Source organism: Branchiostoma floridae, chromosome 9, assembly GCF_000003815.2.
Source record: "Branchiostoma floridae strain S238N-H82 chromosome 9, Bfl_VNyyK, whole genome shotgun sequence".
In the NCBI taxonomy this organism is placed as follows: Eukaryota; Metazoa; Chordata; class Leptocardii; order Amphioxiformes; family Branchiostomatidae; genus Branchiostoma; species Branchiostoma floridae.
The window spans coordinates 22,566,305-22,584,532 of record NC_049987.1 but is presented as its reverse complement, the minus strand read 5'-3'; the positions used below and the strand labels follow the sequence as shown (position 1 = coordinate 22,584,532).

Genomic DNA, 18,228 nt, shown 5'->3' with positions numbered 1-18,228 from the left:
TCACTGGCAACGTCAAGGGAATAAATTGGTTCTTGTCCTAAATTTGGCAAAATATAAATATTGTAATGACAGCTTCGGCTGTTCATGACTCCAGAAATAGTAAAATCAGTGGCAGTCAGTGCTTGATCTCAAAAGCACAAGTCCTGTTTCCGACTTAAGATCAACTTTTTAGGACAACATAGTAACTGTTATTTCTTAGGTCTATATAATGTGTAACATTTAATTTGTGGAAGGATCAAGGAAGTCTAAAGGGTATTTCTTAATTTCTTGCTATAAAAACTGAGTGTCTACAACCAATGCAAATTATCTGCACCTATAAATTGAAGCTCTGTTAAGAATCACATTGGTAAAATAGATCAACCAGTATTCCCCATGGCCAGTTTTGCATTGTTTAACAATTACTTGATACTGTTGTACGAATGTGCTCTGGATAGTACGTCTGGATTTTACTTTATATATCATATGAATGCATAATTTTTTATACAAAAATTGTATCTGGATCTTTTGACACTAAAGGTTAATAGTGCCAGTTTAGGAGCTACCTAAACCAGTGGAAAATTCGAATTTTCCGTCAGGCCTATTTCTTTTGTGTTCTGTAACAGATTGGCTGACCTTGAGGAGCCACCTTTGACCCCAAGGTCATGCCAACATTGACTTGGTGTCAGGGTCAGAGGTCTGGCCTTTCCTGATAATGTTATCAACACCTCACTCACTGGCCGCTATGGTCAAGAAACCTTGGGAAAAGTCATACGCAAAAGTATTGATAATAATTTGAAATTAATGTCTAAAGAGGTTTGCCAAAGAAAAAAAGGCTTTCCAGATAAGGTTATATAAACCTCACTCACTGGCAGCGGTCAAGAAACCTTGGAAAAAGTCGCTTTTCTTTCAAATTAAACGTAGAAGTATGGTAATTTAGGAATGTCTGAAGATATTTCATTATTTGCATTTTTTCGGATAAGCCAAGGTTATAAAAACATAACTCTGGCAGCTCCGGTCAAGAAACTGGGGAAAAAGTCGCTTTTCTTTTAAATTAAGCGTAGAAGTATGGTAATTTAGGAATGTCTGAAGATATTTGCATTTTTTTCGGATAAGCCAAGGTTATAAAAACATAACTTTGGCAGCTCTGGTCAAGAAACCTTGGGAAAAAAGTCACTTTCTTTCAAGTTTGTACCTAGCTCAGCATGTATAAAGATGTCATTTCAGGAATGTCTTAAGATGTTTGCTAAAATATACGTAGAAAAGCCATTTTTTAACACCTCACTCAGTGTAAGCTCTGGTCAACAAACGGGGGGGGGGGGACATCACTTTCTTTCAAATTCAAAATAGTTAAATGCAAAAGTACAAATTAATTTAGGATAGTCTACAGACATTTGCAAAGAAAACCAGTTTTTCACAACTAGTCAGTGACAGCTCTGTTTAAGAAACTGTGGGGAAAAGTCAGTTTTCTTTCAAATTTGTAGCTTGTTAAACATAGATCTAATGTAGGAATCTAATGATTATTCAGGAATATCGTATTAATAATAATTCCAAATTAGGACAGCCAGGTTTTCCTGATAATGTTACCAATTCCCTCAAGCAGTTGTAGTCAATTTATTGTGGGAAAACAAATTTTCAAATTGGTGACAAAATGTATACTGAAAATATTTACCATTATCATTCACGAATGTTGTATGATATTTTCCAATAGGAAAGCCAGACTGATTATGAGTGTTTCCTAATGTTTCCTGACAATTCAGGAATTTCTTAAGTGTCTTAGATATGTTGTAAGATAAGCAAGTTTTCCTGATAACATTATATTTTACACTTCACTCTCGCAGCTCTGGTCAAACGTCACTTTAAGTTTTCTTTCAAATTTATAGCTTGAAAACCTTAAAAAAAGGAAGTAAGTGAATGTTTATTTAGGTATGTCATATATGCTAATGTATGTTATGACCAGTGTCCATGTTTTCTGTGTAATTTTGTTACTCCTGGAAGAGTACATTAGCTGTCGCAGTTATATGTACATGTGACAGCTAATAAAGGAGTTAATAAAACAATAAACAATGTTGTAACATATTTGTAGATAGGAAAGCCACCTTTCCTGATAGCATTTTTTGGTCAACTTAATCATGATGATGTTTGGTCATTTAGCCAAAATTAAATCAGAGAAAATCTCAGTAAAACTTCAAAACTAAATCCTTCTTGTAATTATATTATGTTGTTCAGTTCTGTCTTTTAGAATTTGATTATCTCCTTTCATCCGATTGACAAGCAAATTTGTACAACGTTTATGGATGTTCACATTCCAATTTGATCAGTCGGGTCAATTTGTCAAAATTAAGTGGTACACAACACGTTTTTCTTATTTTATCTCTTCTTATCTTTTTGAAAAATCAGCATTACAGACAAGTATATCTGTTGAGACTGATATACTTTTACAGAGCAAAGCCCATCTGTTAATAGCTTCAAGAACAAACGGCCTCTATAGTATTCCCAAGGTCACCTGGTGATTATTAACACTTCAAGTTGACAGGTCTGGTCAAGACTAGTCCCTGACACACAAGGCATCTTACCTAAAACACAAAACACGTTCTTTTTCAACTAAAATGTTATTGTCTATTTGTCTATTTGAATATCTTTTTTTAAATTTTTTCTGTAGTTGCACTTGATTTAAGAGATAAAAGTAACTCGACCAGTTGCTTTGAAGAACAATTATCGCATAATGATAGGTCTTCGGTAGTTTGACCTCTATGGCCCTCAAGGTCAGGCTGCAATGGCCGGAGGGAAGTCGACTGTTTGTTGTTTTTCTGAGAAGCGACTGATCGGGTATCCCATGATGCTCTGTCACCTTGAACCGTATGTGAGGACACGGTGTTGCCGGTGTGTGACGTTCGACGCGCGAGGCCTCGCCTGATATGATATGCGGGCGGGTGCCTCGTGTGCATTTTTGTCTTTAAGCCAGGCTAGAGACAGGGATGGACAAGTGAGTAAGGCTTAAAGCCTTAAATAAGGATATAAATTAGTAAAATTCGCTTGTCCTATCGGGCAAGTTCATAGAAAATTTACTTGCCCATACCAGCTTTTCACTTGTCCAAAATTTAAATGACATTTTGCTAAATGTATTTTCACTTCCATCAATGGAACTCTTGTTATTGGCTCTATTTTTCTGTGTGACCAATTCTTGATGCCATGACTGTTTCAATGGAAAAATTCTAACTTGCCTGTTCGGCATTTTCACTTGCCTGGGACAATAGGACTTAGTGGACTTGTCCAACCCTATACAGTCATGTGGGGATATCTCCTGCTTTTAGTTTTTGTCCATCCCACTCATTCTTGGGGTAATTAAATACTAATTTACATATCTATTGCAGTCCTTGGTAGGCATGAACTATGATTGATGGTTGTGGCATTGCAAAGAAAAAGGAAAAATTTGAATCAATTGAAATTTGTAAACCAATGTTATTCATTTTTGTTGTTAGATTATAGTTAACACACAAAAAAATAGATTTTCATGCCAAGTTCAGATTGTAGACAGACGGAGTGAAGGAGTGAATTGTTTCCTCTCACCAGAAGCAAATTGCTTGTGAAGTGTTATGGCCACGTGTCACGGTCATCGGGGCTAGCCAAAACTACCTTGCAGGAAACCGTCCAGATCGATATATGAGCTTAAGCCTTTGGACGTAAACTTTTTCGAGCACTGTAACATGTTCAATAAAAACTGTTACTGTAACAGTAGTAGTTACCTCCTCTAAATAAGGATCACCTGGCAAATGTAACATCTTTGTAGTCCTCAGAAAATTTTTCCATTCACACATTCAAGCTTTCAGAATCGTGTCTATAGTGACCACCTGTCGACGTCGACCAGATTTAATCGCTCCCCAGTGTAATCTTCTTGGGCAATTTGACAGTAAATTGATCGGGTTTGAATGGTCGGCAGTTAATATCCATTAACGTTAATGTCCTTCCCACTGTTGATGATATTGTATTTGGTAGATAGGCAGTCGATAGAGATGCATCTTTCATCATCATCAGATTTGTCTTTATCAGTGTTAATGGATTATACAGATACAAAATTAGAGCTAGCAAGGCCACCACATATTTTACGAAAATTCAGGGTGCTTTCGAAGGGAGAAAAATCGTTGGAAAAGAAATGAAATAGCCGATTGTCAAATGTGCAATGCCCTTTTTGCAAGATGAAAGCGTTAAATATAATTATGAAGATATTTGTCTAAAATGGAAAAAAAGATGAGATAAAAAACTTCCGAGGTGGGACACAAACCCTCATCTTCTAGTGCCATAGACTGTTGCACTGAGCATGACGAAATGGCAATTTTTTAAGTAACGCACGTTTGCTGATGTCATGAGCCGTTCTGCATTTTCATTGGCTCAAGTTGGAAGACAGAAAAAAGCCAGGCAAGAAAAAAGCCAGGCAAGAAAGGTGAAAGTTACATTTCAAGACATTTTCAATACATGATTGTCTCTTTTTCTGGGCCCACTTGATTCATTCTCCAAAATCCAACAATGACCTTTCTATGCTGTTTACCGTTGTAGACAAGTGTCCTTGCAAGGTCTTTTTTTGGGAGAATATGCTCTCATCTGCAAATGCCACTGCAAAAGACTCGAGAAAAACAGTTTTTAAGTGCTGTATAATGTGTTCCAAAATATCTAAAGTCTGTATGTCTGAGACATATTTATCTCTATTGACTGGTACATGGTGAAGATGCAATTTATATCATTTGTTTATAGTGGGAATTAACCTTTTGGTTTCATCTCTGGCTAATTCAACATTTTGACTTTCCATTGTTTCCTCATTTTAATGATTGTCTCTTGCCGACGTAAAAAGAATTTTCTAGACAACAACAGACGATGTTAAGTAGATGTCGGGATGTGCAAACGTATGTGACTGTGTAGGTTTGTTTATTATACACACAAAAAACATAGTTTCATTGCAGTGGTATATCATGTTTATAATTCTTGCTTGCCCAGCTATCAATAGTGAGTACAACTACAACAGTTTACTGTTAGAATTCATTAATGAGAAATGATGAAAAGTCAAAATGCCAATTAAGTGGATGAGGAAAATTATTATTAAACACCCTGAAGTAGCCATTTGCCTACCAATCTCTATTGATCACAGGGTTAAGGAAGGTTGAATTGCTTCATACAGCCTTGTCAATCCTGCCCACTATTTATTTATTCATGAAATACAATATTTTCGGAATTGACTGTTCAAGGTTACCTGGCGGATAAAGGTTAATAACTGTTAAGTATTCCAGAAGGTCGAATCTTTCCAACAAGGTCGTTTCTATAGCCACCTGGCTGGACGGAAAGGCTCTCAAGTTGGCATTTCACTTGAGATTGAAATTTAATGTCGGACTTGCACGCAAGGAGGTATTATTGTCCCTCAGTAATGATTTCATCTTTTTCCCAAAATAATGTATATATTCTGTTACTCATGATAATTAGCAAATGAAAATCAACAATATTTGGCTCCCAAACAATGAGCGGTATAGAAAAAAAAATTCAAAACTGGAGACAGCTCTGGCTATTACGCACACTGCCGGATATAGGCTTTGTGTACATGTATGGATATCATAAAGTGCACTGAACAGTTGGCCAAATTGGCTTAACGTCCCGTCCTAAGGACTGCGACCCTTTCCGGTAGCGTGCATGTCAGGTGAGCGACACAGCCGGATTCAAACTCAGGACTTCTTGGTCAAAAGGCAGGGCCGCTACGCACACTGGCGGATATAGGCTCTGTGTACATGTATGCATATAAACATTATAAAGTGCAATGAACAATGGGCCACAGCTTACTAGTAACGTCCATCCTAAGGACTGCAACCCTTTCTGGTAGCGTGTATATCAGGTGAGCGACACAGCCGGATTCAAACTCAGGACTTCTTAGCCTGCTGGTATCCAGCCGTAATTATAGCTCCCGAGTCTCTTCTCTCCTCTTCTCAAATTTGCGAAGAGGAGCTATAATTACGGCTGGATACCAGGCTAGGACTTCTTGGTCAAAAGGCAAGGCCGCTGCCGGATATGGGCTTTGTGTACATGTATGCATATAAACATTATTATCACTAGACATGCAGCAGACAATATTGTTTACAGACAGAGGTGACCTCAGAGAGTACAAAATATAATAGTTAGCTGAGTAAAGTTACATACAAATATAGTCTATTAAAAAGTGCGTGGATGAAGATCAGATATCCAGGTAATAAGATATGCCAAAAAGCAGTTACTCAAGCAGCTGGATATGATTTTGGAAACTTTTTTCATGATTAGACAAAGTTTTGCAAATGTATACACGTGTACCTTAAAAAAGCTCTTACACAAATTGTCATGAAAGTTTTATATGGAAAATTATCAGCTTTGACCCGAGGACAAAGCAAGATATCAGAGTTTGTACAATCTATGCAGAGACATAGTTCATCTTCTGTAATGTATGATTAGACAAAGTTTTACAAATGTATATCGTAAAAAAGCAACTCCTAACAGCAATTGTCATGAAAGTTTTATATGGAAAATTATCAGCTTTCACCCGAGGTTGTAGCAAGATATCAGAGTTTGTACAATCTATGTAGAGACAAAGTTCGACTTCTATAGTGTTTTGGCAAACATGAGATTAGACAAAGTGTGCATTAAGGTTATCATTTTCCTCCCCGAGCTTGCGCCTACAGTTTCCCTGCGCCATCGCTGTGTAGCTCCTAGCATACGTGTCAAGGATGCGCACGCGGCAGAGGCGTTTGATACCCTAGTCACGTCTCCTGTCACCTTGAGGATAGTATTCACTCCAGCAGTTCCATTAAACTTAGAGCGCGAGGCCCCAAGGCCAAGGTCTCGGGTGGCAGGTGCAGCCCAAGGCAGTGCCTGCGCGAAACAGACCAGATAACTCTTGATACAGGTTAATTAATAACTCATTGATTAACAGGTCGTGGAAAGGTGAGCTATTCTCGGTTATCAGGTGTTTTACCTGTCGGTCGTCGCCCAGGACGTTGCCCGTTCAGGTGCCAGGTGAGTCTGTTAGTCAGGCACGGGTCAGGAAGTGCGGCGGTCGATCCCGCCTCACCAGTCAAGGTCAGTCAGAACACTGGCGTATCCTGCCCCGTGGTGCCCTTTATAGCAGCAAATCACAGATTAAACACTTGTTTTGCATTCCCCAGCCCAGAAACATGCTTTATTCTTAGATTGTATCATACTTTTCCCATGAGAAAGCCCTCTGGATGAGATGTTGACTGGAACACGCACAGGCAGTTATGCCTGCACCTGCGTTATTCTGTTGTACTCGCTCTCTTTTTTACAGTATTCAGCAGGAAAAAGCTTCCTCACTGCTCAATCATGTGGCTGTTAACCAACAAAGCCACTGTAAATCTACCCAATCCCTGGCTCCATTTTATAGCTTTCTATTCACAGAGGTGCTTTGTGTCTGGTGTGGGAGGGGGGTAAGATGGAATGTCATGCCTTACTCCCCTTGACCTTGAGGCTTTAGAATGTTAGAGTACATTAATAAATCCATCAGCATTTAATGGAATCCTGCATATTAGGCCTGAATCACTCCCTTGTGACTCACACGGGGGGGGGGGACGCGATTCAGCTGTGCTTATAAACGAGACGGTGTAAAAATGAGTCTCGGCTGACAAATGGAACGTTTTATCTGTCAACAGTGACCTCCGCTCTATCAAGCTGTCAACTCTGGTTAATACGGCAAATCTCTCCGCAGGGATAATGTGATCTCCTTAACAACAGCCTTGCTCCAGACAAAAGCTCATGAATATTCATGAGGCTTGCACAGGTATCTCAAGGACTTATGCAAATGAGGTTGAGCCTATTCTAGTTCCAGGTGTGGGGAGGACTGTGAAAACCAGGTCACTTGTAACACAATCTTGTAGATGACACAGTTACAGAGACAACCATAGGAAACAATAAGCTTGCTACAGGATTTAAAGAATCAGGATAAAAGCTTGCATAAGGTACTCCCCCTGTTTGGAGGAGTGGACTGATCCGTACATTGGATATGAGTTGAACTCGGAGTCAAGGACATCCCGTAACAAGCCGCTTACAACAGTGGGCGGAGCCAGCTCGACTATTGACCTCCATACGTCACCGGCTCAAGGACTCCTGCCACTGGCGTGTGTGTGTCTGGCACAGTGGGGCTGTGTGGGCCAGACTGACGGGACGGAGTCACACTCACAGCTGAGCTGAGCACAACGCGTGGGATTCTACAAGCACAGAACAACACGCCACTGAGAAGAGTCCAGTACAGAACAACAACACACCGGAGATAGAAAACATGTTCTCCTCAAGTATGGGCGATACGAGAATCCGGCAGACAAGCACCGCGGCGCCGTCGTACCACCACAGAACGTCGTCGGAACCGCCGCACTACATGAAAACGTCGCAGATGCACGTACCGTGGGTGATGCAGGCCAGAAGATGTAGCTGCCCACCGCTGGACCTCAAAAGCACCATCCTGTACAAACTGTTGACAGAGAGCACGGCTCCTTCCTCGCGACACATGGACACAGGAGTGCCTAATAGCCAACAGATAGCCCTGACCTGCTAGCACAGGTAACGCACCTTTTATTAGCGCAGGTAAAACACCTTGCTTTCTACAGGTAGGACAACCCTGCCAGGCTGTCATGCCTTATCTGCTTGTCGTATTTGTTCTTTGTCATTATTGTGGTGAAATAGGTCAACTACTTGCCACTAAAACAGGGGCACTAGCCACAGTCACTTTCAGCATAACATGGTGAAATGCTGTACAGTATAAATAGCCTGAGTGTGTATGTCTACGTGCACCGCTCTGATGTTACTAGGTTAGCTGAAACACTTATGCTTACGTGACTGAGTCGACTAATTTGATGTGACCTGTTATGCTTTATGAGTAAGCTATAGATAGAATAATCATGCGTCACGTCTAACATAACATGTTTCAGGTGTTACAGGCAACAGTTTTTTTTTCTATTCAATGGATGTATTGTGTGTTAAAATGTAACTTCAAGTTGTTGGATAAAATGTGTCCCAATATGATATTTTAGGTTGCTTTATGAGACAGCTATAGATAAGATAATTATGCATCACACCTAAAATAACATGTTTCAGGTGTTACAGGCAACAGTTTTATTTCTATTTTTGAATTTGTTGTCTGTTTGTACCTTGTTGGATAAAACGAGCCAGTGTCCCAATGTGATATTTTTGGTTGCTAACTATGAGACTGACTCAGCTATAGATAGAATTATTATGAGTCACACCTTATGGTTCAGGTGTTACAGGTAACAGTTTTTTTTCTAATTTCAAATATATTATCTGTCTATTTTTGAATACCACGGTGGATAAGAGGAGCCCCAGTCCCAATGTGATATTTTTGGTTGCTTATCTGGTGTAAGGCTGACTCATCTTGGCACCTTTCCAGCGATTCTCAGTAAAGTGTTTGTTTGGCAGAGTGTCAAACCTTTGTCCCACATCCTCTGGCTAAATTTGGCCGGCTGGCAGCTTGTGTTTCAGTAGTAGCAGGGCTCGAAATACTTTTTTCTGATGCTGGTAACATTGGAAATTACCTGCACCAGACAAATTTTACCTGCACCCCTCTGAATTTAGGAAGAATGGATCATACTAAAATTGTTGAGGAACCATTGCTACTTTTTCTTTTATACTTAATAGGTGCTAACAGTCAATGCAGCTAATAACAATCTACATACATCTACATCATATGACTTTCATATAAAACCCAGTACATGGACCAGTGCAGGTTAGGTGCAGGTAGACACCAGAAATACATGCACAGCTCCAATTTTACCTGCACTAACCTGCATATGCAGGTGGTATTTCGAGCCCTGGCAGCTTGCGTTTCTCAGTAGTAGTGAGTCAGGGACTGGGGGAGGGACCCTGCCGTGACCTTCAGGAAAGGCAGTTCACTTCATTGTGCCAATTCAAGGTCAAGTGGTGATTAATCTTGAAGTGTCTGTCAGCTGTGAGCTCGGCTGTTAAAAAGTAGAGAAAGGACCCTGAAAGCTGAAACTCCTGTCAGAAAATGTAAAGAAAGTCTTTGTTGTGTCAATTCAAGGTCAAATGAATTGTAAAATCGTCTATAAAATTCTGAAACGTCTGTCAACTGTGAGCTCGGCTGTTAAAAAGTAGAGAAAGGACCCTGAAAGACAAACCTCCTGTCAGAAAATGTAAAGAAAGTCTTTGTTGTGTCAATTCAAGGTCAAATGAATTGTAAAATCGTCTATAAAATCCTGAAATGTCTGTCAGCTGCGAACTCAAAAAAAGTGGAAAAAGGACCCTGAAAGTCGAAACTTGTGTCACAAAATGTAAAGAAAACGATTTTCTTCACTTCATTGAGTCCATTCAAGGTCAAAAGGTGATTAAACCAATTCCAAAATGTCTATAACCTATAAAATAGTGTATTAAAAAGTAGTGAAAGGAACCCTCTCAGCCTGTCACAAAAGGTTAAGAATTTTCTTTAGCTCCATTGTGTCAATTCAAGGTCAAGTTAATCGTAAAATCGTCTGTAAAATCCTGAAATATCTGTCAGCTGCAAACTGGCCCATTATTGAAGTAGAGAAAGGACCTTGGAAGCCAAAAGGTCTGTCATGGAAGACAAAAAAAAAATTGTTTAGCTTCGCCTTCAGTGAGTCAATTCAACTTCAGGTGAATCATAAAATCCTCTGTAAAATCCTAAAATGTCCAATACCAGCCAGTTTGTCAAAAAAGGAGAGAAAGGAAAGCTGAAATTGCCGTCACAAAATGTCACCAAAGAAAACAACAACATTTCTTTTTGCTCCGTTGAGTCAATTCATTGTCCCTAACGTTAAGTGGTAATGAGATAAGCAATGCACTGAGCCAATTGCACAAAATGTTCATCAAAGAGTATTAATGACCTCTTGGCTTAAGTCTGGTCTTTTGGCACCAAATGTGTTTAGGTTAATATGAGTTAGGCAACAGGAGAAGGTTAAAAAGATACTCAATAAGTCCAAATGTCTGACACACGCAGTGTGTGAAAATTGTTTTCCGTGTCATTGAGTCAATTCAAGGTTGCCAAACACTGGATTACTCCTGCAGTGTCTCACAGCTGTATGGGTCAAAGGTCATTCAGAACTAGAACTGAAAGACTGCTTTTTTGGAAAAATTGACTCCCAGAGAGAAGAGCACATGAAGCAGTAAACAAACTTTTTTTCTTTTTTTGATTAGGCTCTCTCATTATAGGGCTATTGGTAATCAATCACACTCAATCATTTATTAATAAGTATTTTATAAAGGGCTGTATCAGATTATTTAAGTGTTTTGGAAATATTTGGTCCGCCTCACATAGGTACCAAATATAGGGTAGTCGGATTTTATCACAGCTGTTTTCACGTTTGTAAATTTCGGCACGATTCAGCCAATTTACGGCTGCAATGCTGAACAGTCTATGCTTGAAATAAAACTTGTCAAAACTTGCCACTTGGCCATTTGACTCCACTCAGCCAGTGGGTGAAGATATCTCATACAGGGTTGGACAAATATTCTAAAATTCATTTGTCCTATATGGAGCAAGCACAATTTACTAATGCCCGAACCAATTTTTCACTTGCCCAGCTGTCTCATTTATATGCATTTCCACTTCCAGCAATGGAATTCTTATTATTGACTCTAATTTTCTATGTTGGCCAATGCCTGATGTCATGTCTGTAAAAAGTAACAATTATATCAAAAACTCACCCAATGGAAAAATCTTAGGCAAGTGGGATAGGTCATGCACTTGCCCGATCAGCACTTTGACTTAGGCCCAATCTATACACCCATGGCGCTTGCAGTCATAAACAGCTATATAGCCTAATGAGCCCGCGTTATATGCTAATGAGCCCTCCCGAAGTCGGGACACATCTACACACACGTGGAAGCTGTCGGGAACCCCTGCTAAGCTATCAGGGACCCCTGCTAAGCATCGGGCGAATGGTCCGGACCTTTCGGAAGAAATTCTGCCGATATCTTTATGGCGATATTGCAGTTCCATCTAGACGCTGAAAAAAAGCTGTCGGCGAGAGGTTGTTGGCTCGCCGATATCGTTAAAAAAACGTGTCTAGATCGTGCCTTACTCTGGACAATAGGGCCCGGCTAGTGGACTTGTCCAACCCTGCCATGCCATGTGGGCAGCATGATCACTCCACGGCACAGCTGGACGGCAGTAACCTTGAGAAGTATAGTGTTCCATAACCTTGGCCTTCCCAACATCTCGCTCAGATGTTGGCAAATCCTTGAATTGTGGCTAGAAAAAGCTTTCTAAAACAGACTGGAAATGTTACAGCCTCTTTGAAGTTAGTCTAATACTTTTGTACTCTGTTATACATAAAATTTTAATTGTCGTGTTCAGATGAAGATAGACTTCAAGTACAACAAGAGAAAGGATTTCATCTCAAAAATAGCAGTCTTTTGAAGTCTATCTGATAATGTATTATTCAACAGAGAAGGGATCATTTGTTTTTATAGATTTATCAGTGAATTAAACACAGGAAAGCCCCCCAATCTAGGTGATTCAATAAACGTTAGCTTTTCTACTGTACTGTACAACATCACACATGCGTCACTGTCAGAGATGGTACGCTTCACTACAAAAGAAGTCCTTGGCGCAACAGCTTAAGGGGACTACGTGTCAGAAACGATCATGCCCTTAAATGAACTAGTAAATGCATGTTATGTCTGAGTCATTAACTCTGAGGCCACAAACATCTGCAATGTATGTGTGCAATGTACATTTGAAGGTATGCATGTTATCCCTGTTTGGTTACTTAAAGTATTAACTTTGTTGCGCTTTTGGGACATCGTGCAGGTACAAAATTTATTTCTGATGTCTATCTGCACTCTTTGTTTACCTGCAGCTGTAAAGGCAGCTTTTCCTTTTGCAGTAATAGAGTCTTTATTTTTCTAGCAGAGCTGTTTGGCACAGGGAGCCTATTAAGTAAATGAATCTCATCTATCTTATGTTTAAAGTTTGGAAAACATCTACATGTAATGTTTAAATCAATTGTCCGAGAAGAACTTGCTAACGTCACGGGGACCTATAAAAATGTGTGTTCTTTGGTGGGACAAATTAGCAAAGCGTTGTGACATCACACAAACCACTCATTTGATTTACAACATTTGAGTGGAAGGATTGCATAACAGGTGACTATCTGACCTTTTCAAGATGGAGACTGTAACAGTGTGAGGTGAGGTGAATGTGACTGCTGTGCTATACAGGGACTGACTTTTGTACAAACTATCCCGATAGGACATAGACAATAAGAAATATCTCCCAGTTCTATACTGGACTTGTACTATATAATTTATGCAGTCAAACCTGTCTATAGCGGCCACTCAAGGGACTGGAGAAATGTGACCACTATAGACAGGTGGCCACTATAGAGAAAATGCTGATCAATTGACCGAGCAATAAGTCACATGATTTCAGTACCAACTGATCTATCTTCCCAATTAACATTGTCTCGATCGTCTCATAATTCAACTGTCCCTGCCAAAAATTGCCATGCAAATAATACAGGTTTGACTGTACAAACTACAAATGTATCCCGATAAGACACTGAAAAATATCTCCCAGTTCTACTGTGCTATACAGGGACTGACTTTTGTGCAGACTCCCCTGGTAGGACATAGACAATAAATATCTCACAGTTCTATTAGTTCACTAGTACACAGTGCTATATAGGGACTGACTTTTGTACAGACTACCCTTATGAGGCAGACAATGAGAGATATCTCCCAGTGTAGGTATTTATAGTAATCTCCTGTTAGCATTCTTCCTGCATATCTACAGTGCAGCGGCATGTGATAGAGTTTTCTGGAATTCAGACTGATGATAGACAAGGGGTAAAGTCTGATGATGGATGCTCCAGTTAAGTTCACCTCATTTTGTTTTTCAATACTATTAGGTTTGTTCAAAGCAAGGCGGTTGTCCACTTCTAGGGAGTGAACTACATGGAATGAAAGGCAGAAAAATTATTGAGCTATATAGGAGATACATTTTTGTGAATGGTGAACATTCAGGGCTCGAAATACCACCTGCAGGTGCAGGTTAGTGCAGGTAAAATTGGAGCTGTGCAGGTATTTCTGGTGTCTACCTGCACCTAACCTGCACTGGTCCATGTACTGGGTTTTATACATAAATGTCATATGATGTAGTTGTATATGGTTCGTTATTAGCCGAATTGACTGTTACCTCCTATGGGGTATAAAAGGAAAAATAGCAATTATTTTATAGAACAATTTTAGTATGATCCATACTTCCTAAATTCAGAGTGGTGCAGGTAAAATTTGTCTGGTGCAGGTAACGTTAATTTTCAATGTTGCCTGCACCAGTGCAGGTATATGCAGAAAAAAGTATTTCAAGCCCTGACATTGGTTTTGAAGGCTTGAAGATTGTATACAGCAGGGAAACAGTTGTCATTGATTGAGTGAGTTCCGTAATTTGGCTGTCCTAGGAAAGAAACTGTTGTGATAGAATCACAAAGGACTTTGAAATTGGTACATGGAATTAAACTGTAGAACAATGTGAGCTGGAGGAGAACCTGGTGTTACGCCCAAAGGCTCTCATTGGAGGGACGAGTAGTGTAAAATCTTCACAGCAATGGCCGTGGAAGTTTTTCCTCGGTGAGCGGATTTAGGCCGGTTGCTAGATCCCTGCCCGATCTCAATAATATCTACCGCAGGGTTGTAGCCAGCCTGAAATCATTTTCCGTCCCCTTGATTTTGAATGGAAATCCCATGGAGTGCTGAAGAATGAAGGCACAGTGTGCTGTTCCAAGGGGGGGCCGAGAGCATATTCCCCGGAATATTTTGAAATCTAGACCCTCTGAAATGCCGTTTCCTGCATTTTGAGCTGTAAATTTTACTGGACCAGGTAGACTAAGCCGTTCAACAGCATCTACTTTCATTGGTGAAAAATTACACGAGGGTTTCAGGCGAGGAACAGGCTGAATTTTTTGTACATATCCATTTTTGTCTGTCACAGAGGACCGAATGGGCAAATTTTTTTTTCTGTCCCCACCTGCAAAATTCCGATAAAGGACGGAAGGACGGGCGCTGGCTACATTGTTCCTACAACCTACCGTCCAGATCTAACTCAGAAGTGGGGCCTTTCGTAAACTTTCCTTAGGGGCATCCAGGTTACTACAGGTGGCTCTCGTGATCTCAGGTGAATTAAGGTGAAGGATCTTTTTCATGCACAGCACTTTAGTCTTCCAAGTATTTGTCATGGCTGTAGCCAGGGGGGGTTCGGAGGGTTTGAAAGAAGTCACACGCACACTCAGGGGTCCGCAAAAAAGAATTATCAATGAATCCTAGAATACACTGGAAATAACGTCCTAGAAAATAGAATTTCAAAGCTTGTCCCTGCGCCACTTGTCTTGTGGCTTTGGCATTTACGAGACGACAAATTTTCAAAAGGAACTCGCCCAAAACAAAAGGCTGGCCACTGGCATGTTTATGAACTATTTGGGGAAGAGTCAAAATGACATCATCTATACAAAAATGTTTATTATTGGTCGGTTTATCACATGGATGATCAGCAGGATGTTAAAAGTGTCCCTAAACAGTCTGTTTCCACTAAATTAGATATAATCAACTGTTTCATAAGCACATTGTATGTAGACAATCAGTCATAGAAAAGTACATTGTAGATAATTGAAATAAATAGATAGACTCTCATGAGTATCTATGGCATCTGCCAGCTTAACATTAAACTGCAAATTCTGTCTCCAACTGTCCAAGTCAGGTGTACAAAAATGGTAGGACAGTATACTCTCCAAGCAGAGGTTTAGCTCCAGCTGTCTTTTTGTTAGGTTTTAAGCATTTTTGTTGGGTGGAGCGATATCTCTGCTTGTGAGTATTAGGAAAACAGGAAATCCAAGTGTTCCATTTTGTGTTGACTGTGAGTAAAGGTCAGAATATGCAGACAACCTTGGACCGACCTTCACCAACCAGCTGTGGGGGAGGGGGCGTGAACTTCCTTGTCTGGAATCATCAGATTCCTCTTGAGTTCTTTCCTCGGGGACTCCAAGGACATAGCTGCTACCTTGTGTGATATTAATAGAACATCTTATCATGTCTGCCCTTAGAGAAAGGGCAACTGTTTCTTCTTTTATCCATCACTCTTACCTCGACATTTGATCAGTAAGATCTGAGCCTCACTCCGAAATAAGGCGCACAACTCAATTTTCAGGGCATGATTTATGATATATGGTATGGAGTCTATCATCAATATCCACCAATCTTGTGGTTATTACTTTCCAGTCGACGTTCTTTTGCAAATCAGTTGTGTGGGTTGTGAGTTCCTCACAGTCGCACCATGAATTCTTCAACTGAAGACATTGTAGAATTAATTGTTTGATGAGGATTTCCTTCATATTTCAACTAGAAAGTGGGTATCTGACTCCTACAAACATACATCCGCACATCTTTATATCTACTAATGGTCTAGTAGTTATTGCAAAACTGTTTTTCCTATCAAAAACATAACTAACGTTAGCAGCTGCTATAATGAAGCAAGTGGGATCACAGTAGCCTGGGCTATATCTGCCAGCATAGCTTTCGAGTCTCTCTCGTCCTCTCGCAAATAGGGGAAGGCAAAAGTCAGACTTGTTAGCTGTAATTAATTGATGATTCTGCAGACAAAGTAGACTTGGTAGTTAGGTTTGCGGAGAGGATAAAGAAACTCGGCAGCTACAATCGGCATGGATACAGGCTAATATTTTTGTAAACTTGAAGTAGCAGCATGCAGAATTTGATAAAGTGGTGATTCATGCGTGGCATAGTGAGAATTTAGCCTTGAATTTGTTTGGTCAGGAGGGGCCTGTAAAATGGACCAATCCAGGCTGTCCATCAGATGAGCAAATGTAAGAGAGTGCAGACGTAACTGAGATACTAACGTTTACATCAATGTTTGTGTTTGTGTAGTGATACCTTTTTGCCAAGATTGCGACAAAGGTTCAAATAAACAAACAAACAAAAAGACTTGTTGCCCTATGTATGTTCCACACGACACTATATAAGGGTCTGAATGAACTTAGCACATGTTTGAATGACCCTACTGACCTCGTGTTTGGATGACCTTACTGACCTTGACCTTCCTGCCCCCCTCCCCCCAGATGTTCAAGGCCTGGCAGATGGGAGGGGGGGAGGGGGTACAAGTGTCCACCAGTCCCTAAACACAACTGCTAGATACAACTTGAAGGTTCCATAGGAACTACATGTACATGTTTGAATGACCTTACTGACCTTGACCTTCCTGCCCCCCTCCCCCCCAGATGTTCCAGGCCTGGCAGATGGGAGACAAGTGGAGATCCTACAAAACAGTGCCCACCAGTCCCTGAACGAGTACACAACTGCTAGATACAAGGTTCCATAGGAACTACATGTTCATGTTTGAATGACCTTACTGACCTTGACCTTCCTGCCCCCCTCCCCCATAGATGTTCCAGGCCTGGCAGATGGGAGACAAGTGGAGATCCTACAGAACAGTGCCCACCAGTCCCTAAACAAGTACACCACTGCTAGATACAAGGTTCCATAGGAACTACATGTTTGAATGACCTTACTGACCTTGACCTTCCTGCCCCCCTCCCCCCCATGCAGATGTTCCAGGCCTGGTAGATGGGAGACAAGTGGAGATCCTACAAAACAGTGCCCACCAGTCCCTGAACGAGTACACCACTGCCAGATACCCGCTCCAGCCCCTGCGCTTCGCTCGCATTCTACTGGGCCTCCCCGCGCTACGCAGTATCAAACCCAAGATCGTCACCGAACTGTTCTTCCGACCTCTGATCGGCGCCATCGACATGGAGGTCATCCTGACGGACATGCTGCTGAAGGGCTGCTGATTGGCTCGCCGCGTCTGGTGCATGCTGGGATGTACGCCACACCGTTTATATAGCAGCTTCTAGATATAAACACAAACCTCTGTATTACATGACCTAATACCAGACAGTTTCTTGGTTTCTGGACAATGTGATTTTTGGTTGTAACAGAAACGGATTTCCTGAACTGGAAAGTTCAAGGTGTTTGGAGATCTGTAGGGCTTTGCTGACTTTGGAGCCAAGTAAATTTCATGGATGACATCAGTGCACGCGTTGATTTTTGCCTGATTTTTAAAAAATATACTCCCTCCCGAAATGGTCAACAACGAGGAAATATAAAAAAACACAGGTACTTGCCTGTGATGCCATGTTTTGTCACAGACACTTCTTGTTATAATGTTTTGTGTCTACATTT

General features: G+C 40.6%; 1 protein-coding gene across 2 annotated transcripts in view; it reads left to right on the top strand.

Moving 5' to 3' along the window:
- Positions 1 to 17,992, top strand: part of LOC118422770 (proteasomal ATPase-associated factor 1-like) — a 45,462-nt gene extending 27,470 nt beyond the window's left edge. For both annotated transcript variants that reach the window (XM_035830520.1, XM_035830519.1), the window contains one exon: positions 17,593 to 17,992. In XM_035830520.1, the coding sequence (XP_035686413.1) occupies positions 17,593 to 17,837 (245 nt within the window). In that variant the 3' untranslated portion in view covers positions 17,838 to 17,992. The remainder of the gene's footprint in view (positions 1 to 17,592) is intronic.
- Positions 17,993 to 18,228: the final 236 nt, after the last annotated feature.